Source organism: Motacilla alba, chromosome 29 (genome assembly GCF_015832195.1).
Source record: "Motacilla alba alba isolate MOTALB_02 chromosome 29, Motacilla_alba_V1.0_pri, whole genome shotgun sequence".
NCBI classification, from domain to species: domain Eukaryota; kingdom Metazoa; phylum Chordata; class Aves; order Passeriformes; family Motacillidae; genus Motacilla; species Motacilla alba.
The window spans coordinates 635,072-661,357 of record NC_052044.1 but is presented as its reverse complement, the minus strand read 5'-3'; the positions used below and the strand labels follow the sequence as shown (position 1 = coordinate 661,357).

At 61.1% G+C, this 26,286-nt stretch overlaps 2 protein-coding genes across 5 annotated transcripts in view; both read right to left on the bottom strand.

Moving 5' to 3' along the window:
* Nucleotides 1-558: 558 nt before the first annotated feature.
* Nucleotides 559-21,395, bottom strand: TFCP2 (transcription factor CP2). 2 transcript variants are annotated; one of them, XM_038164199.1, is made up of 15 exons: nt 20,517-21,395; nt 17,309-17,460; nt 15,927-16,003; nt 15,582-15,687; nt 15,410-15,516; nt 14,461-14,613; nt 13,219-13,329; nt 11,158-11,246; nt 9,820-9,868; nt 9,382-9,475; nt 6,544-6,634; nt 4,522-4,628; nt 2,231-2,373; nt 1,330-1,381; nt 559-1,246 (listed from the first exon to the last, which is right to left on the bottom strand). In XM_038164199.1, the coding sequence occupies exons 1-15, from the start codon at nt 20,636-20,638 to the stop codon at nt 1,209-1,211; spliced, it is 1,491 nt and encodes a 496-aa protein (XP_038020127.1). In that variant the 5' UTR covers nt 20,639-21,395; the 3' UTR covers nt 559-1,208. The 2 variants fall into 2 exon arrangements, with proteins under 2 accessions (XP_038020127.1, XP_038020129.1); XM_038164201.1 differs by having other exon boundaries at nt 9,820-9,865.
* A 2,967-nt stretch (nt 21,396-24,362) lies between these two features.
* Nucleotides 24,363-26,286, bottom strand: part of POU6F1 (POU class 6 homeobox 1) — a 28,490-nt gene continuing 26,566 nt past the window's right edge. For all 3 annotated transcript variants that reach the window (XM_038164193.1, XM_038164192.1, XM_038164194.1), the window contains one exon: nt 24,363-24,732. In XM_038164193.1, coding sequence (XP_038020121.1) covers nt 24,387-24,732 — 346 coding nt within the window. In that variant the 3' untranslated portion in view covers nt 24,363-24,386. The remainder of the gene's footprint in view (nt 24,733-26,286) is intronic.

Genomic DNA, 26,286 nt, shown 5'->3' with positions numbered 1-26,286 from the left:
CGGGGTGCTCCTGCTCTGACACCCCCTGGGGCATGGGGGATTTGGGGATGGACTTGAGGTGACTTGGGGATGAATTTGAGGTGATTTGGGGAGATTTGGGGATGAATTTGAGGTGATTTGGGGATGGACTTGAGGTGATTTGGGGGGATTTGGGGATGAATTTGAGGCGATTTGGGGAGATTTGGGGATGGACTTGAGGTGATTTGGGGGGATTTGGGGATGAATTTGAGGTGATTTGGGGGGATTTGGGGATGATTTTGGGGTAATTTTGGGTGGTGACGGGGTAATTTAGGGGAAGATTCAGGGACATTTCAAGGTGATTTCGGGGCCATCCTGAGGTGATCTGGCAGATTTTTGGAGGTGATTTTGGGGTAGTTTGGGGCCGATTTTGGGGGTTGCTTGGGGGTGGTTTTGAGTGATTTTTGTGTGGTCTTGGGGATGGTTCTGGGGAGATGTTTTGAGGTGATTTTGGAGGTGCTATTCAGTTCTGGGGTGATGCTGACCCCCTGCACTGGCCGGACTGTCACAACTGTCACCTGAGGCCGGACCTGCCACACCTGGATCCCACCCTGGCTTTATTTTAATCAAAGCCTCGGTTTTTATTGTCTTTTTTCTTGGTTTTTTTTTGTCGGAAACACCTGATGGGTTGAGGCTGGTGTGACCTGGAGCATCCAAGTCTGAGGGATCTGGGGATCAAGCTCTCACACCTGAGCAGATCCCTCACCGGGACACCTGCCCAGAGCTGCTTCAATCCCTTCCCATATTCAGCAGAAATAGCCAAATCTTTGCTTTTCTCCCCAAAACACGCAGCAACGTCCCCTCCCCTCCCCCCCCCCCCGCCCCGAGTTATTCCTTTATCCTCCAATTTTGCATAATTAAAATCTGGATCTGGAATTCTTGATGACCTTCTGAGATCAATTCACACCCGCGCCCACCTGCAGGCAACACCTGTGCCAGGTGGGTGCACACCTGGTGCCCCAGAGCTCCAGCCGTGGAGCATCCTGTCCATGCCAGGGGTCACCTGTGGGCAGGGCTGCCAGGTGACCACACCTGGGGGCTCTCCAGGTGTTCCCTGCCGGGGGGGGTGGCCAGGTAACAGCACCTGGGGGGGTCCCAGATCTCTGCTGCGTCCTCGCGCTGGGAGTGGAGGGTCTCCAGGTGTGCTGAGAGGCTGCAGGTGCTCCTCACCTGTCCCTCACCTGGCCCCCCTACTTCAGGATGATGTGGTAGCTGTCGTTGGTTTCGGCTGCAAGGGAAGCCCAGGACAGGTGAGGGAAGGGTGATGTGACACAGGTGTGGCCCGAACACAGAGCCCAGGTACTCACACACCTTTCATGGTGTCCAGGACGAAGCAGGACTCATCCTGGAAGTTCTGGATCATCTGGAAAACCCCAAACAGACAGCGCCAGGTCAGCGCTGCCGGGGAAGAACCTGGGATCCAAAGGGCTGGAGGAGCCCAGGTGGGAATTCAGGTGGGAGCTTTGGAAGCACCAGCCAGAAACACCTGATGTATCTGGGCCCTTCCCAGCACCTGCCCAGGTGATGCTGTCACCAGGGTGCCCCCCAGGTGTGCCCTGGGGCAGGTGAGGGTTACCTGGGCACTGCCAGGTGTGCCCTGGGGCAGGTGAGCATTACCTGGTCACTGCCAGGTGTGCCCTGGGGCAGGGGGGCGCTGCCAGGTGTGCCCATGGGGCAGGTGAGCATTACCTGATCACTGCCAGGTGTGCCCTGGGGCAGGGGTTGTTACCTGGTCACTGCCAGGTGTGCCCTGGGGCAGGTGAGCATTACCTGATCACTGCCAGGTGTGCCCTGGGGCAGGGGGGCGCTGCCAGGTGTGCCCCTGGGGAAGGTGGGCGTTACCTGGTCGCTGCCAGGTGTGCCCTGGGGCAGGTGAGGGTTAGCCAGGTGTGCCCCGGGGCAGGTGGGCATTACCTGAGCACTGCCAGGTGTGCCCTGGGGCAGGTGGGCGTTACCTGGTCACTGCCAGGTGTGCACTGGGGCAGGGGGGCACTGCCAGGTGTGCCCTGGGGCAGGTGAGGGTTAGCCAGGTGTGCCCCGGGGCAGGTGGGGGTTACCCAGGTGTGCCCCGGGGCAGGTGAGGGTTAGCCAGGTGTGCCCCGGGGCAGGTGGGGGTTACCCAGGTGTGCCCCGGGGCAGGTGAGGGTTAGCCAGGTGTGCCCCGGGGCAGGTGAGGGTTAGCCAGGTGTGCCCCGGGGCAGGTGGGCGTTACCTGGTCGCTGACCAGCACGTGGATGCCGGTGGGGCCCTGTTTGTAGATGTGCTGGATGTGCTGCGCGGGCACCCGGAACAGCTGCGCCAGCTTCTCCGCCAGCTCGGCCGCCGTCAGCTCCTCCAGGTACACGGCGTGGTACACTGCGGGGACAGCCAGGTGTGCCACGGCCCCGCTGCCAGGTGTGCCACGGCCCCGCTGCCAGGTGTGCCACGGCCGCGCTGCCAGGTGTGCCACGGCTGCGCTGCCAGGTGTGCCACGGCCACGCTGCCAGGTGTGCCACGGCCGCGCTGCCAGGTGTGCCACGGCCCCGCGGCTGGCACCGCCGCGCGCGGACAGGGACCTGCCTGGCACTGCGTCCTGCCCCCCGTGTCCTGTCACCCGTGTCCTGTCACCTGCGACCTGCCTGGCACCGCGACCTGTCACCCGTGTCCTGTCACCTGCGACCTGCCTGGCACCGTGTCCTGTCCCCCATGTCCTGTCACCTGCGACCTGCCTGGCATTGTGTCCTGCCACCCATGTCCTGTCACCTGCCTGGCACCATGTCCTGTCACCCATGTTCTGTCACTGTGTCCTATCTGTCACCCACGTCTTGTCTGGCACCTGTGTCCAGGCTGATACCTTGTCCTGTCACCCCTGTCCTGTCTGTCACCTGTGTCCTGTCACCCCTGTCCTGTCTGTCACCTGTGTCCTGTCACCATGTCCTGTCTGTCACCGTGTCCTGTCTGTCACCATGTCCTGTCTGTCACCGTGTCCTGCCTGGCACCGTGTCCTGTCACCAATGTCCTGTCACCTGCGACCTGCCTGCCACTGTGTCCTGCCTCTCACCCCTGTCCTGTCTGTCACCTGTGTCCTGGCACTGTGTCCTGTCACCCCTGTCCTGTGTGTCACCATGCCCTGTCTGTCACTGTGTCCTGTGTGTCACCATGCCCTGTGTGTCACTGTGTCCTGTCACCCCTGTCCTGTGTGTCACCATGCCCTGTGTGTCACTGTGTCCTGTCACCCCTGTCCTGTGTGTCACTGTGTCCTGTCACTGTGTCCTGTCACTGTGTCCTGTGTGTCACCATGCCCTGTCACTGTGTCCTGTCACCCCCGTCCTGTGTGTCACCATGCCCTGTGTGTCACCATGCCCTGTCACTGTGTCCTGTCACTGTGTCCTGTGTGTCACCATGCCCTGTGTGTCACTGTGTCCTGTCACTGTGTCCTGTCACCCCTGTCCTGTGTGTCACTGTGTCCTGTGTGTCACCATGCCCTGTCACTGTGTCCTGTCACTGTGTCCTGTGTGTCACCATGCCCTGTGTGTCACTGTGTCCTGTCACTGTGTCCTGTCACCCCTGTCCTGTGTGTCACCATGCCCTGTCTGTCACCATGCCCTGTGTGTCACCATGCCCTGTCTGTCACTGTGTCCTGTCACCCCCGTCCTGTGTGTCACCATGCCCTGTCACTGTGTCCTGTCACTGTGTCCTGTCACTGTGTCCTGTGTGTCACCATGCCCTGTGTGTCACTGTGTCCTGTCACTGTGTCCTGTGTGTCACCATGCCCTGTCTGTCACTGTGTCCTGTGTGTCACCATGCCCTGTCTGTCACTGTGTCCTGCCTGGCATTTCCCCACCTGGCCCCACAAACCTCCCGGGGTCCCTGAGCAGCAGCACCTGCTCTGTTCAGGTGGGTTTGTCTCCAGCCCCTCCCACCCCGTGCCCCTCTCAGCCCCCCCAGGTGAGCTCCGTGCCCCCCCAGGTGAGCTCCGTGCCGCCCAGGTGCGCTCCCTGCCCCCCAGGTGCGCTCCCTGCCCCCCAGGTGTGCTCCTGGCTCCCAGGTGCGCTCCCTGCCCCCAGGTGTGCTCCCTGCCCCCCAGGTGTGCTCTCTGCCCCCAGGTGAGCTCCCTGCTCCCAGGTGAGCTCCCTGCCCCCCCAGGTGAGCTCCGTGCCCCCCAGGTGAGCTCCCTGCCCCCCAGGTGAGCTCCCTGCCCCCCAGGTGTGCTCCGTGCCGCCCAGGTGTGCTCCCTGCCCCCCAGGTGAGCTCCGTGCCGCCCAGGTGTGCTCCCTGCCCCCAGGTGAGCTCCCTGCCCCCCAGGTGTGCTCCCTGCCCCCCAGGTGTGCTCCCTGCCCCCCAGGTGAGCTCCGTGCCCCCCAGGTGTGCTCCCTGCCCCCCAGGTGAGCTCCCTGCCCCCAGGTGTGCTCTCTGCCCCCCAGGTGAGCTCCGTGCCCCCCAGGTGAGCTCCCTGCCCCCAGGTGAGCTCCGTGCCCCCCAGGTGAGCTCTGTGCCCCCCAGGTGAGCTCCGTGCTCCCTCACCGAAGAAGGTGCCGCTGCTGCCGTCGCCGTCCTCGTGCTCGTGCTGGGGGTCCCTCACCTGCTGCGACTCCTGGCACACGTAGATGGTCAGGCGGGGCCGCACCATCCTGGGACAGGGCAGGGTCACCTGGAGCTGCCCCCTGCCCAGCCCCGCTCCCTGCCAGGTGTCCCCAGGAGCAGCCGGGTGAGCTCATCCCAACCCCCCTGCTGCGTCCACCTGGCTGAGCCCCAGGTGAGCCAGGTGAGCCATTCCCACCTGAGGGGCTCCCTGTCCCTGCCAGGCACCCGAGGATGCTCCTCAGCCATTCCCACCTGGACACTGTCCCTGCCAGGCACCTGAGGATGCTCCTCAGCCATTCCCACCTGGACACTCTGAGGATGCTCCTCAGCCATTCCCACCTGGACCCTGTCCCTGCCAGGCACCCGAGGATGCTCCTCAGCCATTCCCACCTGGACTCTCTGTCCCTGCCAGATGCTCCTCAGCCATTCCCACCTGGACTCCCTGTCCCTCTCACCCCCCGAATGCTCCAGGTGTGTCCAACCCTGGGACAAACCCCTGCGTTTTCGGGCAAGGTGTGAGGGACGTCCCCTTTTGGGAACCTTCTGGGCAGGTCCCAGGTGGAGACAGCTCCTGGACCAGCTGGAGCTCCTGGCCTGGGGCTCCAGTCCTGGATTCTCAATGTCAAAGAATTCCTAATGCCCAATCCCTAATCCCTAATCCCTAATTCCCAATCCCCAATTCCTAATTCCCAATTCATAATCCCCAATACTTACTTAATTCCCAATTCCCAATCCCCAACCCCTAATTCCTAATTCCCAATTCCTAATCCCTCATCCATAATTCCCAATTCCCAATCCCCAATTCCCAATCCCCAATTCCTAATTTCCAATTCCCATCGATCCCCGATTCCCAATCCCCAATTCCCAATCCCCAATTCCCACTCCCCATTCCCCAATTCCCAATTCCCATTCCCCAATTCCCAATTCCCCAATCCCCAATCCCCAATTCCCGATCCCCAATCCCTAATCCCTGATCCCCAATTTCCAATCCCCAATTCCCAATCCCCAATTCCCAATCCCCCAATCCCCAATCCCCAATTCCCGATCCCCAATCCCCAATCCCTAATCCCCAATCCCCAATTTCCAATCCCCAATCCCCAATTTCCAATCCCCAATCCCCAATTCCCGATCCCAAATCCCCAATCCCCAATCCCCAATCCCCAATTCCCAATCCCCGATCCCCAATTCCCGATCCCAAATCCCCAATCCCCAATTCCCAATTCCCAATCCCCGATACCCAATCCCCAATCCCCAATCCCCGATCCCCAATCCCCAATCCCCAATTCCTCTCTCCTGCCTGGACTTCCATCCCCAAAGTTCCTCTGAATTCCTGACTCGGATGGGAAAATGCTGGGCCAGGTGAGTCCCAGCCCCCCCAGGTGAGTCCCAGCACCCCCAGGTGAGTCCTGACCCCCCAGGTGAGTCCTGATCCCCCCCAGGTGAGTCCTGACCCCCCAGGTGAGCTCAAACCCCCCCAGGTGAGTCCCAGCCCCCCCAGGTGAGTCCTGACCCCCCCCCCCCAGGTGAGTCCTGACCCCCCCCCCCCCCCAGGTGTGTCCCAGCCCCCCCAGGTGAATCCTGCCCCCCCAGGTGTGTCCCAGCCCCCCCAGGTGAGTCCTGACCCCTTCAGGTGAGTCCCTGCCCCCCCAGGTGAGTTCAAACCCCCCCAGGTGCGTCCCAGCCCCCCCAGGTGTGTCCCAGCCCCCCCAGGTGTGTCCCAGCCCCCCCAGGTGAGTCCCTGCCCCCCCAGGTGTGTCCCAGCCCCCCCAGGTGACTCCTGATCCCCCGCAGGTGAGTCCCTGCCCCCCCAGGTGTGTCCTGACCCCTCCAGGTGAGTCCCTGCCCCCCCAGGTGAATCCTGCCCCCCCAGGTGAGTCCTGATCCCCCCCAGGTGAGTCCCAGCCCCCCCAGGTGAGTCCCAGCCCCCCCAGGTGAGTCCCAGCCCCCCCAGGTGAGTCCCACCTGCCCTTGAGGGCGTTGAAGAGCCGGATGCCGTCGGCGGGGCCGCAGATCTGGATCACGTCCTCCCGTGTGAGCTTCAGCAGATCCGCCCCTGCAGAGCCCCAAAGTCACCCCGAGTCACCCCAAATTCACACCAGACTGACCCCAGAGTCACCCCAAACTCACCCCGAATTCACACCAGAGTCACCCCAGAGTCACCCCAAATTCACCCTGAATTCACCCCAGCTTGACCCCAAACTCACCCCAGTTTCACCCAGATTCCCCCCAAATTCATCCCAAACTCACCCAGATTGACCCCAGAGTCACCCCAGAGTCACCCTGAATCCACCCCAAATTCACCCCAAATTCACCCCAGATTGACCCCAGAGTCACCCCAGATTGACCCCAGAGTCACCCCAGTCACCCCAAATTCACTGAATTCATCCCAAATTCACCCTGAATTCATTCCAAATTCACCCCAGATTCATCCCAAATTCATCCCAAATTCAGCCCAGAGTCACCCCAAATTCATCTCAGATTTAGCCCAAATTCATCTCAAATTCACCCCAAATTCAGCCCAGAGTCACCCCAAATTCACCCCAACTTCTCCTCTCTTTGCCCAGAACTGCAATTTTTCACCTGCTTTTCCTCAAAATCAGCCTTCTCCAGCTTTGCTTTCCCCCAAATTATAACTTTTATTTATATTTCATATTTTGGGTATTTATTCATTTGTTCATTTATATTACTATCATTTTTTGGCTTTGTTTTCCCCAAACCAGTGGGGTTTTTTTTTAACTCCATTTTCCCCAAAATCAGCGTTTTCCACTTCTGTTTTTCCAAAATTCCTATTTTCCAGCTCACTTTTCCCAAAACCCAGCATTTTTCACCCCTTTCTCCCCCACAATTCACCACTTTTCAGCTTCATTTTCCCCAAAATCAGCATTTCCAGCCCAATTTTCCCCAAATTCAACATTTTCCACCCCGTTTTCCTCCACATCAGTAATTTTCAGCTCGGTTATCCCAGAATTTTCCAGCTTTGTTTTTCCCCCGATCAGCAAACCGTGGCTTTATTTTTTTCCCCCAATTTGGCATTTTTCAGCTCAATCTTCCCCAAATTGCCATTTTCCGAGGTTGCTTTACCCAAAACCAGCATTTTTCACCTCTGTTTTCCACAAAAATGAGGTTTTCATCTTCATTTAGCCGCAATTGTCGTTTTTCAGTTTAAATTTCCTTAAAATCAGCATTTCCCAGCCCGTTTTTGCCCGAATTCCAGATTTTTCACCTCTATTTTCCCCAAATTTGCCACTGTAAAATTCGTTTTCTCGGCGTTTTCCCCCAAAATCAGCTTTTCCCCCCAGTTTTCAGCTTCGTTGTCCATTTTCAGCCCCTTTTCCCAGAAATGCCATTTCCGGCTCCGCTCTCCCCAAAATCAGCCCCTCTGTGTCACCTGGGCCAGGTGAGGGGAGGTGACCTGGTCCAGTCCAGGTGAGGTGACCTGGGCCAGGTGAGGGAGGTGACCCAGCCCAGGTGAGGTGACCTGGCCCAGGTGAGCACAGGTGACCCAGCCCAGGTGAGGTGACCTGGCCCAGGTGAGTGCAGGTGACCCAGCCCAGGTGAGCACAGGTGACCCAGCCCAGGTGAGGTGACCTGGCCCAGGTGAGGGAGCTGACCCGGCCCAGGTGAGGGAGGTGACCCAGCCCAGGTGAGGGGAGGGTGACCCAGCCCAGGTGAGGGAGCTGACGTGGCCCAGGTGAGGTGACCTGGCCCAGGTGAGAGATGACCCAGCCCAGGTGAGGGGAGGTGACCCAGCCCAGGTGAGGGGAAATGACCAGGCCCAGGTGAGGAGAAGTGACCTGGCCCAGTCCAGGGGAGGTGACCCAATCCACGTGAGAGGAGGTGACCTGGCCCAGGTGAGTGCAGGTGACCCAGCCCAGGTGAGGTGACCTGGCCCAGGTGAGGGAGGTGACCCAGCCCAGGTGAGGGGAGGGGAGGTGACCCAGCCCAGGTGAGGTGACCTGGCCCAGGTGAGCGCAGGTGACCCAGCCCAGGTGAGGTGACCTGGCCCAGGTAAGTGCAGGTGACCCAGCCCAGGTGAGCACAGGTGACCCAGCCCAGGTGAGGTGACCTGGCCCAGGTGAGCGCAGGTGACCCAGCCCAGGTGAGGTGACTGGCCCAGGTGAGGGAGCTGACGTGGCCCAGGTGAGGTGACCTGGCCCAGGTGAGGTGACCTGGCCCAGGTGAGAGATGACCCAGCCCAGGTGAGGGGAGGTGACCCAGCCCAGGTGAGGGGAAATGATCAGGCCCAGGTGAGGAGAAGTGACCTGGCCCAGTCCAGGGGAGGTGACCCAATCCACGTGAGAGGAGGTGACCTGGCCCAGGTGAGTGCAGGTGACCCAGCCCAGGTGAGGTGACCTGGCCCAGGTGAGGGGAGGTGACCCAGCCCAGGTGAGGGCAGGTGACCTGGCCCAGGTGAGGAAAAGAAACCCAGCCCAGGTGAGGGGAGGGGAGGTGACCTAGCCCAGGTGAGGTGACTTGGCCCAGGTGAGTGCAGGTGACCCAGCCCAGGTGAGGTGACCTGGCCCAGGTGAGGGGAGGGCAGGTGACCCAGCCCAGGTGAGCGCAGGTGACCCAGCCCAGGTGAGGGGAGGTGACCCAGCCCAGGTGAGGGAGCTGACCCAGCCCAGGTGAGGGAGCTGACCCGGCCCAGGTGAGGGGAGCTGACCCGGCCCAGGTGAGGGAGCTGACCCGGCCCAGGTGAGGTGACCTGGCCCAGGTGAGGGAGGTGACCCAGCCCAGGTGAGGGAGCTGACCCGGCCCAGGTGAGGGAGGTGACCCGGCCCAGGTGAGGGCAGAACTCACCTGAGAAGTTCCTGAAGAGCCGTGAGAAGGTGGAGAAGCGGTTGCGGTGCAGCCACTGCTGCGCCTCCTGCGGGCTCCAGGTGGGCAGCAGCGTCTGGGGGGACAGGGGGACACAGCTGCCGCCAGGTGACCCGGCTGGCCAGCTCAGGTGCTTGCAGGCAGGCAGGGGCACAGGTGAGCTCAGCACAGGTGGGAATTGAGCCCCCGAGCAGGTGGGAGGAGGTGATGAGCTCAGGTGACCTGGACATGTCTCCAGGTGATGCGGAAGCGTTTGTGCCGAGGCACAGGTGAGCTCAGGTGAGCTCAGGTGAGCTCAGGGTGGGCCAGCACAGGTGGCAATTCCCCCCAGGTGGGGACAGCGGGGCCTCCCAGGTGTCTGCAGGTGACCCAAGGGCTCCCCCGTGGAACCCCCCCAGGTGTGCCTGGGCAGGTACTTACGTCAGCCAGGGGCGCGGGGGGGTCGGGCTGGTGGCTCGGGGACCCACTGCTGGGGACAGAGGGACACGGGTCACTGGGGACACTGGGACACTGGGACACTGGGGACACTGACATACTGGGGTCACTGGGACACAGGTCACTGGGGTATTGGGGACACTGGGATACTGGGGACACTGGGACATGGGTCACTGGGGTACTGGGGACACTGGAGACAGTGGGGACACTGGGACACTGGGACAGGGGCCACTGGGATACTGGGACACTGGGGACACTGGGGACACTAGAACACTGGGGGCACTGGGACAAGGGTCACTGGGATACTGGGACACTGGGAACACTTGAATACTGGGACAGGGGTCACTGGGGACACTGGGATCACTGGGACAGGGGATACTGGGGACACTGGGATATGGGTCACTGGGGTACTGGGGACACTGGGGGCATTGTAACTGGGCACTGGGGTCACTGTCAGACTGGGATACCTGTCCCGCTGAGTACTGGGGTCACTGGGACAATACTGGGGACACTGTCCCAGTGGGACACTGGTGTCACTGTCACTGGGATGGCACTGGGGTCACTGGGATGGCACTGGGGTCACCGGGGTGGCACAGGGGTGATAGTGGGGTCACTGGGATGGCACTGTGATGATACTGGGATGGCACTGGGGCTACTGGGATGACAGTGAGATGACACTGGGGTGATACTGGGGTCACTGATATGGCACTGGGTTTACTGGGATGCCATCGGGATGGCACTGGGACACTGGGATGGCACTGGTGTCACTGGGATAGCACTGGGGTGTCACTGGAATGGCACTGGTGTCACCCCTAGTATGACCCGCCCCCAGTCCCAGCACTCCCAGTCCCACACTCCCAGCACTCCCAGTGCTCCCAGTACCACACTCCCAGCACTCCCAGCACTCCCAGTCCCACACTCCCAGCACTCCCAATTTCCCAGCACTCCCAGTCCCACATTCCCGGTACTCCCAATACTACCAGTCCCAGTACTGCCAGTACTCTCAGTACTCCCAGTCCCACACTCCCAGCACTCCCAGTACTCCCAGTCCCAGTACTCCCAGAACTCCCAGCACTCCCAGTACTCCCAGTATTCCCAGGACTCCCAGCACTCCCAGTCCCAGCACTCCCAGTTCCAGCACTCCCAGCACTCCCAGTTTCCCAGCGCTCCCAGTACTCCCAATCCCACACTCCCAGCACTCCCAGCACTCCCAGTACTCCCAGTACTCCCAGTCTCAGCACTCCCAGCACTCCCAATCCCACACTCCCAGTTTCCCAGTTTCCCAGTTTCCCAGTTTCCCAGCGCTCCCGGCGCCGCGCTCACCCGTCCCCGATGGAGAAGCTGCTGTGGGAGCTGTTGAAGCCGGGCGACGGCGCGTTGGGCACGTAGGTGACCTCGGGCCAGGGCGAGCACTGCGGGCACGGCAGGTGAGCTCAGGGCCACCTGAGCTGCACCTGCACACAGCTGGGCTGCACCTGAACACACCTGAACACACCTGGGCTGCACCTGAACACACCTGAACACACCTGGGCTGCACCTGAACACACCTGGGCTGCACCTGAACACACCCGAACACACCTGGGCTGCACCTGAACACACCTGAACACACCTGGGCTGCACCTGAACACACCTGGGCTGCACCTGAACACACCCGAACACACCTGGGCTGCACCTGAACACACCTGGGCTGCACCTGAACACACCTGAACATACCTGGGCCGAACCTGCACGCAGGTGGGCTGCACACACACACCTGATCACACCTGAACACACCTGGGACTGCACCTGCACACAGCTGGACACACCTGCACTGCACACACCCCTGCATACACCTGGAACCATGCACACACCTGGCACTACAGACACCTGGCAATGCACCTGCACACAGCTGGCAATGCACCTGCACACACCTGGCACTGCACCTGCACACAGCTGGGACTGTACCTGCACACACCTGGCACTGCACCTGCACACAGCTGGCACTGTACCTGCACACTGCTGGACACACCTGCACACAGCTGGCACTGCACCTGCACACAGCTGGGACTGTACCTGCACACAGCTGGGACTGTACCTGCACACAGCTGCAATGCACACACACGAATCACACACCTGGACCCACACACACCTTCAACCCCACATACCTGGCCTTGCCCTGCACACACCTGGGACTGCACACACCTGGGACTGTACACACCTGGGACTGCACCCACCTGGGACTGCACACACCTGACCCCGCACACACCTGGGACTGCACACACCTGGGACTGCACACACCTGGCCCTGCACACACCTGGGACTGCACACACCTGGGACTGCACCCACCTGGGACTGCACACACCTGACCCCGCACACACCTGGGACTGCACACACCTGGCCCTGCACACACTTGGGACTGTACACACCTGGCCCTGCACACACCTGGGACTGTACACACCTGGCCCTGCACACACCTGGCCCTGCACACACCTGGGACTGCACACACCTGGGACTGCACACACCTGGCCCTGCAGACACCTGGCCCTGCACACACCTGGGACTGTACACACCTGGACCTGCACACACCTGGCCCTGTACACACCTGGGGACTGTACACACCTGGACCTGCACACACCTGGGACTGCACACACTTGGGACTGTACACACCTGGGACTGTACACACCTGGGACTGCACACACCTGGCCCTGCACACACTTGGGACTGTACCCACCTGGGACTGCACACACCTGGGACTGTACACACCTGGGACTGCACACACCTGGGACTGTACACACCTGGGACTGTACCTGCACACACCTGGGACTGTACACACCTGGCCCTGCACACACCTGGGACTGTACACACCTGGGACTGTACACACCTGGGACTGCACACACCTGGGACTGTACACACCTGGCTCTGTACACACCTGGGACTGTACACACCTGGGACTGCACACACCTGGCCCTGCACACACCTGGGACTGCACACACCTGGCTCTGTACACACCTGGCCCTGCACACACCTGGGACTGCACACACCTGGCCCTGCACACACCTGGCCCTGCACACACCTGGGACTGCACACACCTGGGACTGTACACACCTGGGACTGTACACACCTGGCCCTGCACACATCTGGGACTGTACCTGCACACACCTGGGACTGTACCCACCTGGCCCTGCACACATCTGGGACTGTACCTGCACACACCTGGGACTGTACCCACCTGGCCCTGCACACACCTGCCCAGCTCAGGTCAATAATGTCCCCAGAGCCCCTCTGCAGGTACAAAAGCACCTTCTCTGCCCCCAGCTCTGCCTGGCAGGTGTGACCACCTTGAGCCGAGCTCTCCCAGCAGCCCAGCCCTGCTCCCTGGCAGCCAGGTGAGGCAGGTGAGCTCACCTCGGTCAGGATGGTGGTCTCGTAGGAGGGCTGGTACTTCTCCTTCTCGTGGGGCGTTCGCTTCTCCATCTTCTCCCGGTCCGTCTTCTGCTTCCGGTCGGCTCCTTTGGGCTGGCAGGGGGACAGGTAGGACAGGTGTGAGGGACACTCACAGGCACGCAGGTGGCACAGGTGACTCAGGTGGCACTCAGCCCTCCTGGCGCTCGGCAGAGGGAAAAGGAGTTTGGGGAGCAGCTTGTCCTGAGGGCCCCTGCAGGGACAGGGGTGTGACCACCTGGAGACACCTGTAACCACCTGGAGACACCTGTAACCACCTGGAGACACCGGTAGCCACCTGAATATACCTGTAACCACCTGAGTACACCTGTAACCACCTGGAGACACCTGTAACCCCCTGAGTACACCTGAATACACCTGGAAACACCTGAGTACACCTGTAACCACCTGGAGACACCTGTAACCACCTGAATATACCTGTAACCACCTGGAGACACCGGTAACCACCTGAGTACACCTGTAACCACCTGGAGACACCTGTAACCACCTGGAGACACCGGTAACCACCTGAGTACACCTGTAACCACCTAGAGACACCTGTAACCACCTGGAGACACCGTTAACCACCACAGTACACCTGTAACCACCTGAGTACACCTGTAACCACCTAGAGACACCTGTAACCACCTGGAGACACCGTTAACCACCACAGTACACCTGTAACCCCCTGAATACACCTGTAACCACCTGAACACACCTCTAACCACCTGGAGACACCTGTAACCACCTGAACACACCTGTAACTCCCTGGAGACACCTGTAACCACCTGAACACACTTGTAACTCAAATCCCATGGACGGGGAACCTCCACAGGTATCCAGGTGTTCCCCTTGGCAGATCCCTGAAGAAATTCCCTTAAACCTGGCTGTACCTGCGCTCACAGGTGAAGGAACTCGGCCCAGGTAGACCAGGGGAGGGCAGAGCAGGACCCCAAACCCCAGCGACCCCTGAGGTGAACAGGTGAGAAAAGAGGAGCCAAGCTGAGATTTTGGGGGTGCTGCAGGTGGGATGGAGTCACGGGCACCCCAAGGTGTGACCACAGCGGGAACAACCCCTCCCTGCACCTGCACCACAGGTTGGGGCCGCTCTTCCTACAGGTGGGAGGTTCCAGAGGCACCGGCAGCCCCCAGGACAAAGTGGGACAGCCCCACAGGTGAGCCCAGGTGGGAGGGGTCCGCAGGTACCTTGAACACCTTGATCTGGCAGCTGGCGGAGTGCAGGTGCTCCGTGTACTCGCCGCTCTCGTTCTCCCTGAAGGTGTCGATCTGCACGCGGAAGGGAACGCCCTTCTCCCCGCCGTGCTTGCGCAGCGTGAACTCCGTGCTGATGCAGTGCACCTGGGCACAGGTGAGCTTCCTGTGGGACTGCCCCCGGGGGACAGAGCCCACCTGTGCCTCAGGTGGGAATGAGGCAGTGTCCACCTGTCCCTCACCTGGATGTGGGACAGAGCCCAGCTGTGCCTCACCTGGGAATGAGGCAGTGCCCACCTGTGCCTCAGCTGGGAATGAGGCAGTGCCCACCTGTCCCTCACCTGGATGTGAGGCAGTGCCCACCTGTCCCTCACCTGGATGTGGGACAGTGCCCACCTGTGCCTCACCTGGGAATGAGGCAGCGCCCACCTGTGCTTCACCTGGGTGTGAGGCAGAGCCCACCCGTGCCTCAGCTGGGTGTGAGGCAGTGCCCACCTGTCCCTCACCTGGATGTGGGACAGAGCCCACCTGTGCCTCACCTGGGAATGAGGCAGCGCCCACCTGTGCTTCACCTGGGTGTGAGACAGAGCCCACCTGTGCCTCAGCTGGGTGTGAGCCAGTGCCCACCTGTGCCTCACCTGGATGTGGGACAGAGTCCACCTGTGCCTCACCTAGATGTGAGGCAGTGCCCACCTGTGCCTCACTTGGGTATGAGGCAGTGCCCACCTGTCCCTCACCTGGATGTGGGACAGTGCTCACCTGTGCCTCACCTGGATGTGGGACAGAGCCCACCTGCCCCTCACCTGGATGTGGAACAGAGCCCACCTGTGCCTCACCGGGATGTGAGGCACTGCCCACCTGTGCCTCACCTGGATGTGAGGCACTGCCCACCTGTCCCTCACCTGGATGTGAGGCACTGCCCACCTGTCCACCTGTGCCTCACCTGGATGAAGACCGACGTCCTCTTGGAGGGATCCCACAGGAACTCCACGGTGTTGAGCTGCGTCGGGTTCGCGCGGGGGTCGATGATCCCCACGGACATCGGGATATCTGCGGGGGGGGACAGGTGAGGCCCACCTGGGACCTCCCAGCCGCCCCAGCCAGGTGAGACTCACCTATGTCCAGGATCCTGTCGCCAGGTCTGTTCCACCTCCAGCCCTCCAGCTGCTGGTGCTCCGTGTACTGCAGCCGCCGGTCATGGAAAACCACCCGGAAGATGCTCTGGGGAAGGGGGAAACATCACCTGGAGCTGCCCTGGCACACCTGGCCAGATGTGCACCTGAATACCTGTAACCATCTGAATACACCTGTAACCCCTTCCCTGTCCAAAAAGGGGCAAAGGGAACCACCCTCCTCCCCCAGACAGGTGTATCTCCCAGCCCCACCCAGCCGCAGGGCCCCTGAGGGCACCTGGCTGGGATGGGCACACCTGGCCAGGGGTACCTGTGCTCTCTGCTCACCTTGACCAGCTTCCCGTTGATCTCAGGCAGCTCCCCAAGTTTCCTGTTGTCCAACATGCGGATCTCGTAGGATTGACCTGGGGGCAGGAGCACACCTGAGGGTTTCTGTCACCTGTACCTGTCACCTGAGCTCCTCATTCATTTGGGGTCCTGCCAGCCCAGACCTTCCAGTTGTACCTGAAAGCAGCAGGTACAGCCTGAACCTGTAACTGCCATCCTGCAGAGCTGCCCAGCACTGACCTGTACAGGTACACCTCACACACACAGACACACCTTACACACACCTGCAAACACTCTGCACACACCTGTACAGATACACCTACACACACCTGCATCCACCTGTACAGACACACCTTACACACACCTGTATCCACCCTGCACACACCTGTACAGATACACCTTACACACACCTGTATCCACCCTGCACACACCTGTACAGATACACCTTACATACACAGATACACCTTACACACACCTGTATCCACCCTGCACACACCTGTACAGATACACCTTACACACACCTGTATCCACCCTGCACACACCTGTACAGATACACCTTACACACACCTGCAACCACTCTGCACACACCTGTACAGATACACCTACACACACAGATACACCATACACACACCTGTACAGACACACCTTACAGACACCTGTATCCACCCTGCACACACCTGTACAGATACACCTTACACACACCTGTATCCACCCTGCACACACCTGTACAGATACACCTTACACACACCTGTATCCACCCTGCACACACCTGTACAGATACACCTTACACACACCTGTATCCACCCTGCACACACCTGTACAGATACACCTTACACACACCTGTATCCACCCTGCACACACCTGTACAGATACACCTACACACACCTGCAACCACTCTGCACACACCTGTACAGATACACCTACACACACCTGTAACCACTCTGCACACACCTATACAGATACACCTTACACACAAAGACACACCTTACACACACCTGTATCCACCCTGCACACACCTCTTCACACACCTCTGCAGATACACCTTACACACACAGATACACCTTACATACACCTGTATCCACCCTGCACACACCTGTACAGATACACCTTAGACACACCTGTATCCACCCTGCACACACCTGGCCTGTTACACACCTGTTACCACCCTCCAGTACCCCCCCTTTAACCTGGCGAACCCCCAGGTGACCCCCGCTGCACCTGGGCAGAGCACAGCCAGGTGCAGGCACTGCCACCCCCCATTTCCCAACAGGAACCCCCCAAAACCTCAGCAATTCCCGGGGGGAAAACGACAACTTCCGCAGGCAGAACCCTCCCGCCGGGGTGGCTCCCGAGCTACCTGCGCAGGGCAGGTGCGGGCTCACCTTGGTTGAGGTAGGTGAGGGTCTCGTCGTGCAGCTTGACGGCGGGGGAGGTGGCGGCGCACAGCACGTACTGGAAGGGCAGCAGCTTGTCCTGGCTCTCCGGGGGCAGGCTGGACTCCTCCTGCTTGAAGATGGGCAGAGCCAGCACGTCGCTGCGGAGACGGGGGAGAGTCACCTGAGACAGGTGAGCTGGGGGCGGGGGTTCCTTCAATCCAAGCCGGGCCTTGGTACCTGCAGGAAGAGCCCCGCCAGGAACCTGGCCCTGCCTCTGGACCCGGCCTGAGCCCAGGGCTCCAGGTGTGCCCTCAACATCTGGCCTCAGGGGCTCACCTGAGGCACACCTGTGGCCATCTGGATACACCTGTCAGCACCTGGGTACACCTGTGAGCGCTCCCAACCCTGACTGCAACCACTGCAACAACCGCAATTCCAGCTGTAACTCCAGCGCTGCTCCGTCCCTACTGCAACCACAGCGCCAGCCCAACGGCATCCCGAATCCATCCCTACTGAATCCTGAATCCATCCCTACTGCATCCCGAATCCATCCCTACTGCATCCCGAATCCGTCCCTACTGCATCCTGAATCCATCCGAATCCATCCCGAATCCATCCCTAATCCATCCCTACTGCATCCCGAATCCATCCCTACTGCATCCCGAATCCATCGCTACTGCATCCTGAATCCGTCCTTACTGCATCCCGAATCCATCCCGAATCCATCCATACTGCATCCTGAATCCATCCATACTGCATCCCTACTGCATCCCGAATCCATCCTGAATCCGTCCCGAATCCATCCCTACTCCATCCCAACTCCTTCCGTACTCCATCCTAACTCCATCCCTACTCCTTCCCTACTCCATCCCAACTCCTTCCCTACTCCTTCCCTACTCCTTTCCAACTCCTTCCCTACTTCATCCCAATTCCATCCCTACTCCTTCCCAACTCCTTCCCTACTCCTTTCCAACTCCTTCCCTACTCCTTCCCTACTTCATCCCAATTCCATCCCTACTCCATCCCAACTCTTTCCCTACTCCATCCCAACTCCATCCCAATTCCATCCCTACTCCATCCTGAATCCTTCCCAACTCCTTCCCATCTCCTTCTCTACTCCATCCCTACTTAATCCCTACTCCTTCCCTACCCCTTTCCTACTCCACCCCAACTCCTTCCTTACTCCTTCCCCACTCCATCCCTACTCCTTCCCTACTCCTTCCCCACTCCATCCCTACTCCAACCCAACTCCATCCCAACTCCTTCCGTACTCCATCCCAACTCCATCCCAACTCCATCCCTACTCCATCCCAACTCCTTCCGTACTCCATCCCAACTCCTTCCCTACTCCATCCCTACTCCATCCCAACTCCTTCCCCACTCCATCCCAACTCCTTCCCAACTCCTTCCGTACTCCTTCCCTACTCCTTCCCTACTCCATCCCTACTCCATCCCAACTCCTTCCCTACTCCAACCCAACTCCATCCCTACTCCTTCCCTACTCCATCCCTACTCCTTCCCAACTCCTTCCCCACTCCATCCCTACTCCTTCCCTACTCCATCCCCACTCCATCCCAACTCCTTCCCTACTCCATCCCAGCCCCTATCCCACCCCACGGCCCCAGTTCCCCCCTTGGTGCCCCAGCTTTGCGCAGTTCAGGGCTCCCCGTGCCCCTGGCACCCCCAAGATTCTGGGGACCCCCCGGGATTCTGGGGACCCCCAGAGACTTTGGAGTCCCCACCAGGGATTTGAGATCCTGGGGAACCCCCAGGATTTTGGGGACCCCCTGAGATTCTGGGGACCCCCAGAGACTCTGGGATCCCCCTGAAGATTCTGGAGACCCCCAGAGATTTTGGGATCCCCTGAGATTCTGGGGACCCCCCGAGACTTTGAGATCCCCCTGAGATTCTGGAGACCCCCAGAGATTTTGGGATCCCCTGAGATTCTGGGGACCCCCCGAGACTTTGGGATCCCCCTGGAGATTCTGGAGACCCCCAGAGATTTTGGGATCCCCTGAGATTCTGGGGACCCCCCGAGACTTTGAGATCCCCCTGAGATTCTGGGGACCCCCAGAGATTTTGGGATCCCCCTGGAGATTCTGGAGACCCCCAGAGATTTTGGGATCCCCTGAGATTCTGGGGACCCCCCGAGACTTTGAGATCCCCCTGAGATTCTGGAGACCCCCAGAGATTTTGGGATCCCCTGAGATTCTGGGGACCCCCCGAGACTTTGGGATCCCCCTGGAGATTCTGGAGACCCCCAGAGATTTTGGGATCCCCTGAGATTCTGGGGACCCCCCGAGACTTTGAGATCCCCCTGAGATTCTGGGGACCCCCAGAGATTTTGGGATCCCCCTGGAGATTCTGGGGACCCCCAGAGATTTTGGGATCCCCCTGGAGATTCTGGAGACCCCCAGAGATTTTGGGATCCCCCTGGAGATTCTGGGGACCCCCAGAGATTTTGGGATCCCCTGAGATTCTGGGGACCCCCCGAGACTTTGGGATCCCCCTGGAGATTCTGGGGACCCCCAGAGATTCTGGGATCCCCCTGGAGATGCCGGGGACCCCCAGAGACTTTGGGATCCCCCCCCCGGGATTCTGGGGACCCCCAGAGATTTTGGAGTCCCCACCAGGGATTTGAGATCCGGGGGAACCCCCAGGATTTTGGGGACCCCCTGAGATTCTGGAGACTCCCAGAGATTTTGGGGCTTCCCTTTAGGATTTTGGGGATCCATTGAGATTTTGGGGCTTCCCTTTGGGATTTTGGGGATCCATTGAGATTTTGGGGTTTCCCTTGGCGATTTTGGGGACCCCAGACATTCTGGGGACTCCTGGAAATTCTGGGGTTTCCCTTGGGGGTTTTGGGGATCCATGAAAATTCTGGGGACCCATGGAGATTTTGGGGTGCCTCTGGAGATTCTGGGGTTTCCCTTGGGGGTTTTGGGGATCCATGGAGATTTTGGGGTGCCTCTGGAGATTCTGGGGTTTCCCTTGGGGGTTATGGGGATCCATGGAGATTTTGGGGTGCCTCCGGAGATTCTGGGGTCCCCTCCCATTTCAGGCACCATGGCTGAGGTGCTGCCTGACGCCTCCAACCTCCAGCTCGTTTTGGGGCTCCCCACTCCCCACACGGCCCCGGGATGTTTTGGGGCGCCCTGTTTTGGGGTGCCCTGTCAGTTTTGGGGTGCCCTGTCAGTTTTGGGGTCCCCGGTACCTCATGCTGTAGGCGCCGGCGCCGAGCTCCTGCCCGATGCCCGAGAGGCTGGCGTCGAAATCCTGCACCAGCCCCGACTCGATCACCTCGTCGGCCAGCGGCAGCTTCAGCGCCCACGCCATGGCCCCAGGCACCCCGAAAACGGCCGCCCCCAAAAACGGGGGGTCCTCGGGGTCACCCCGCAGGAAACGGGGCTGTCGTGGTCGCTCCAAAAACGGGGGGTTGTGGGACACCCCAAAAATGGGGCGGGGGGTACTCGAAAATGGGGACACGGCAAAAGCGGGGTTTGGGGCACCTCCCCCCAAACGCACGGGTCACCCCAAAAAGGGGCTTGCAGGGGTCACCCTGAAACCAGGGGGGCTTTGGGGCACCTCAAGAACGAGGGGGTCTCGGGGTCACCCCAAAACAGGGCCTTCAGTGTCACCCCAACCCAGGGGCTCCTCGGGGCACCCCAAGGCCTCCCCCTGATTTCTGGGGGTACCAAAGCCCCCCCAAATCTCTTGAGGACCCTCTCCTGCAGTGACTAATTTGGGGACCCCCAAACCCCACTACCACAGGCGAACGAACCCCAAAACCCAGTGACACCCCCGAGGTTGCACCCCCCCCTTGCAGCACCTCAAAGGGGGACCCCCAAACCCCTGAGAGGCGGCACCCCCGGGGGGCCCCGAGTTCTACAGATCAACCCCAAGGGCTGCACCCAAGGGCACCCCAAAATTCTGCACGGTCCTGAACCCAAGGGGACCCCCAAAAATCCTGCACTACCCTCCTAAGGGGCTGCACCCAAGGGGACCCCAAAATCCTGCACGGTCCTGAACCCAAGGGGACCCCTAAAAATTCTACACTCCCCTCCAGGGGCTGCACCCAAGAAACCCCAAAATTCTGCACGCCCTGCACCCAAGGGGACCCCAAAATCCTGCACTGCCTTCCAGAGACTGCATCCAAGGGGACCCCCCCCAGTCCAGGCCAAGACCCCCAGTCCGGGCCGGGACCCCCCAAACCCGGACGGGACACCCTAATCCGGGCTGGGACCCCGCCAGTCCGGGCCGGGACCCCTCAATCCGAGCCGCGACCCCCCAGTCCGGGCTGGGCCCTCCCAATCCGGGCCGGGACCCCCAGGCCGGGCCCGCCCCCCCAATCCGGGCCGGGACCCCCTAATCCGGACCGGGACCCCCAGGCCGGGCCCTCCCCCCCAGTCCGGGCGGGGACCCCCCTAATGCGGGCCGGGACCCCCAGCCTGGGCCCGTCCCCCCGCTCCGGACCGGGACCCCCTAATCCGGGCCGGGACCCCCCAAATCCGGGCCGGGACCCCCAGCCTGGGCCCGTCCCCCCCGCTCCGGGCCGGGACCCCCCAAACGCGCCGCTCCGCCAAGATGGAGGCGGCGGCCCCACCCCCGCCGCTGGGAGGGCGGCCCCCGCCTCCCCGCCCCGCTCAGCCAATGGGACCGGGTCTTGCAGCGTGACGGGCGGCCAGAGCAACCAATAGAGAGCTGCGCGCCATGCAGGCCGCTCGGGGATTGGCTGGGGGGCGTGGCCGCGGCGGCGTGTGGCGCCGGGCTGTGCGCGGCGCCTCCCTTGGGGCCGCGGGTTCGAGTCCCGCTGCTGCCTCTGCGCCGGCCGCAGACAGGGGGGCCGGGGAGGAGAAAGGAACCCCCCCAACTCCCCCAAATCCTGAAAAAAGGGGAAAGGAAAAGAAAAAAGAAAAATACTGTTTATTTCACACCACTACATCAAGTGCATCAGTCCCCGTGTCCCCCCCAATTGCTCCCGGGGGGGGGGGCTGGAGCCCCCCGGGCTCAGGGCAGGGGGAGCTGGGGAAGGGGCGCTGCCTCTGCTTTGGGGTTCACGCCCCCCAAACCCGGGGGTGATGTCCCCAAAATCCACCCACGGGACGTCCCCAAGGTGGGGGATCACCCCCGGAAGCCCCTCACGAGGTGGGGGACCCGCAACGTGGGGGATGACATAAATTTGGGGTCACCCCCGGTGAGCCGTAACATCGCCTCAGTTGCACGGGAAAAAGGGCAAAACCCAGGAAAAGTGGAAATCGCTGATTTTGGGTGGGCGGGTGACACTCGGGGGGGGGGGGGGTCTGTCACCACGTGTGTCACAGGTGGGGGAGGTGTGACATCGACACGCTCGGGTGGCGTGTGAGGGGGGGAACGGGGGGCACACACAGGCACAGGTGGGCACAGGTACAGGCACGGGGGCAGAGGGACAAATCCCTGGCCAAAGGGACAAATCCCTGGCCAAAGGGACAAATCCAGCGGCCAAAGTGCTGATGGCTGGAGGTCACGGGGCTGTGACTGGCGGGACACACAGAGGGACTCCCAGTGCTCCCAGTTCAGCGCGCTGAGAGCACAGTGGGGTGGGCACAGGTACGGGCACGGGGCTGGAGGGACACAGGGGTGGCCAAAGGGACAAAACCCGTGGCCAAAGGGACAAAATCCATGGCCAAAGGGACAAAATCCGTGGCCAAAGGGACAAAATCCATGGCCAAAGGGACAAAATCCGTGGCCAAAGGGACAAAATCCATGGCCGAAGGGACAAAATCCATGGCCAAAGGGACAAAATCCGTGGCCGAAGGGCTGAGGGCAGACAGTCAGGGGGGACTATGACTGGGAACTGGGATGGCCCCAGTGCTCCCAGTTCAGAGCGTGTGGAAGACATTGGATGTCGGACACGGGTACAGGTGTGCTGGACACAGGTACAGGTGTGGTGGACACAGGTACAGGTGTGCTGGACACAGGTACAGGTGTTCTGGACACGGGTACAGGTGTTCTGGACACAGGTACAGGTGGGGTGGACACGGGTACAGGTGTGGTGGTGGAACCAGGTGACAGAGGGACGGAACCAGGTGACAGAGGGACAGAACCAGTGCCCAAAGTGCTGATGGCAGGGGGCTGCAGGGACATGGGGGAGCTCCCAGTGCTCCCAGTTTAGGGCATGTGGGAGTTGCTGAGGGGAAGGTGAGGGCCTGGAAAGAGGTACAGGTGGGGTGGACACAGGCACAGGTGTGCTGGACACAGGTATGAGCATGGCGGACACAGGTGAGGGCATGGTGGACACAGGTGAGGGCCTGGACACAGGTACAGGCGGGGTGGACACAGGCACAGGTGTGCTGGACACAGGTATGAGCATGGCGGACACAGGTGAGGGCATGGTGGACACAGGTGAGGGCCTGGACACAGGTCTGGGCATGGTGGACACAGGTACAGGTGTGATAGACACAGGCACAGGTGTGGTGGACACAGGTATGGGCATGGTGGACACAGGTGAGGGCATGGTGGACACAGGTGAGGGCCTGGACACAGGTACAGGTGGGGTGGACACAGGTACAGGTGTGCTGTACACAGGTGAGGGCCTGGACACAGGTCTGGGCATGGTGGACACAGGTCCAGGTGTGACAGACACAGGCACAGGTGTGGTGGACACGGGTCCAGGTGTGATAGACACGGGCACAGGTGTGCTGGACACAGGTCTGGGCATGGTGGACACGGGTCCAGGTGTGATAGACACACGCACAGGTGTGCTGGACACAGGTCTGGGCAGGGTGGACACAGGTCTGGGCAGGGTGGACACGGGTCCAGGTGTGATAGACACGGGTCCAGGTGTGATGGACACGGGTCCAGGTGTGATGGACACGGGTCCAGGTGTGACAGACACAGGCACAGGTGTGGTGGACACGTGTCCAGGCGTGGTGACGGAACCAGGCGGCGGAGGGACAGGTGCGCTGACGGAACCAGGTGACAGAGGGACGGAACCAGTGCCCAAAGTGCTGACGGCAGGGGCTGGGGGGGCCCGGGGGCGCTGCCAGCGCGGGGCACCGGGAGCGGCGGCGGGCGCGGCGGGGCAGAGCCGGGCGGGGCGCGGCGCTCAGGGCACGTGGAACACGTTCAGCTTGCTGGTGTTCTTGAGCGTCTGCCGGCGGTTGCAGAACCACACCCGCACCACCTCGCGCTCGTAGCGCAGCTCCTGCGCGATGCGCGTGATCTCGGCGCCCGTGGGCAGCGCGTTGCGCTCGAAGTGCGCGTTGAGCGCCTCCAGCGCCTGCGGCGTGAACGAGGTGCGCCGCTTGCGCTTCTTGCCCGGCTCGCCCCCCACGAACTCCAGCAGGTGCTGCTGCCCCTCGCGCTGCCGCTGCTCCGCCTCCCGCAGCCACTTCTCCAGCACCGGCTTCAGCTTCTGCGCGCTCTTGGGCGTGATGTCCAGCTTCTCGAACCTGCGGGGACATGGGGACACTCAGGGGACACTCAGGGGACATTCAGCGTGATGTCCAGCTTCTCGAACCTGCGGGGACATGGGGACACTCAGGGGACACTCAGGGGACACTCAGCGTGATGTCCAGCTTCTCGAACCTGTGGGGACATGGGGACACTCAGGGGGACACTCAGGGCATGTCCAGCTTCTCGAACCTGGGGACACAGGGGGTACACTCAGCGTGATGTCCAGCTCCTCGAACCTGGGGACACAGGGGACACAGGGGGGACACTCAGGGGAACACTCAGGGGACACTCAGCGTGATGTCCAGCTTCTCGAACCTGGGGACACAGGGGACACAGGGGGGACACAGGGGGGACACTGAGGGGACACTGAGGGGACACAGGGGGGACACTGAGGGGACACTCAGGGGACACTCAGCGTGATGTCCAGCTTCTCGAACCTGCGGGGACATGGGGACACTCAGGGGACACTCAGGGGACATTCAGCGTGATGTCCAGCTTCTCGAACCTGGGGACACAGGGGACACAGGGGACACTCAGCGTGATGTCCAGCTTCTCGAACCTGGGGACACAGGGGACACAGGGGGGACACAGGGGGGACACTGAGGGGACACAGGGGGGACACTGAGGGGACACTCAGCGTGATGTCCAGCTTCTCGAACCTGGAGACACAGGGGACACAGGGGGGACACTCAGCGTGATGTCCAGCTTCTCGAACCTGGGGACACAGTGGGGACACTCAGGGGGATCACAGGGGACACTCAGTGTACACTCAGGGGACACTCAGCGTGATGTTCAGCTTCTTGAACCTGGGGACACAGGGGGGACACAGGGGGACACTCAGGGGACATTCAGTGTGATGTCCAGCTTCTTGAACCTGGGGACACAGGGGACACAGGGGGGACACAGGGGACACTTGGAGGGGACACGAGGGACACTTGGGAATGATGTTCAGCTTCTCGAACCTGGGGACACAGTGGGGACACAGGGGGGACACAGGGGACATTCAGCGTGATGTCCAGCTTCTTGAACCTGGGGACACAGGGGACACTCAGGGGGACACTCAGGGGGACACTCAGTGTGACGTCCAGCTTCTCGAACCTGGGGACACAGGGGGGACACAGGGGGGACACTCAGGGGACACTCAGCGTGATGTCCAGCTTCTCGAACCTGGGGACACAGGGGACACTCAGGGGGACACTCAGGGGACATTCAGCGTGATGTCCAGCTTCTTGAACCTGCGGGGACATGGGGACACTCGGGGGACACTCAGGGGACACTCAGCGTGATGTCCAGCCTCTTGAAGCTGTGGGGACATGGGGACACTCAGGGGACACTCGGGGGGACACAGGGGACACTTGGGTGGGATGTCCAGCTCCTTGAACCGGGGGACACAGGGGACACTGGGTGGGGATGTCTTGGGGCTGACATCCAGCTTGTCAAACCTGAGGGGATGTGGAGGACACAGGAGACGCTCAGGGACGGGGGACAAGGGGACAGCAGCCTGGGACTGGGACTGGGGGGTGACAGTGAGGGGGGAGCAACGCCCAACA

What these genes read in the sequence shown, in the direction of transcription:
- TFCP2 (XM_038164199.1), bottom strand. Translation starts at nt 20,638, where the DNA reads ATGGCGTGGGCGCTGAAGCTGCCGCTGGCCGACGAGGTGATCGAGTCG. An exon ending in CGACAGGATCCTGGACATAG is followed by an intron (nt 15,517 to 15,581) that starts GTGAGTCTCACC and finishes CCCCCCCCGCAG; the next exon opens with ATATCCCGATGTCCGTGGGG. An exon ending in AGACCACCATCCTGACCGAG is followed by an intron (nt 11,247 to 13,218) that starts GTGAGCTCACCT and finishes CCGTGCCCGCAG; the next exon opens with TGCTCGCCCTGGCCCGAGGT.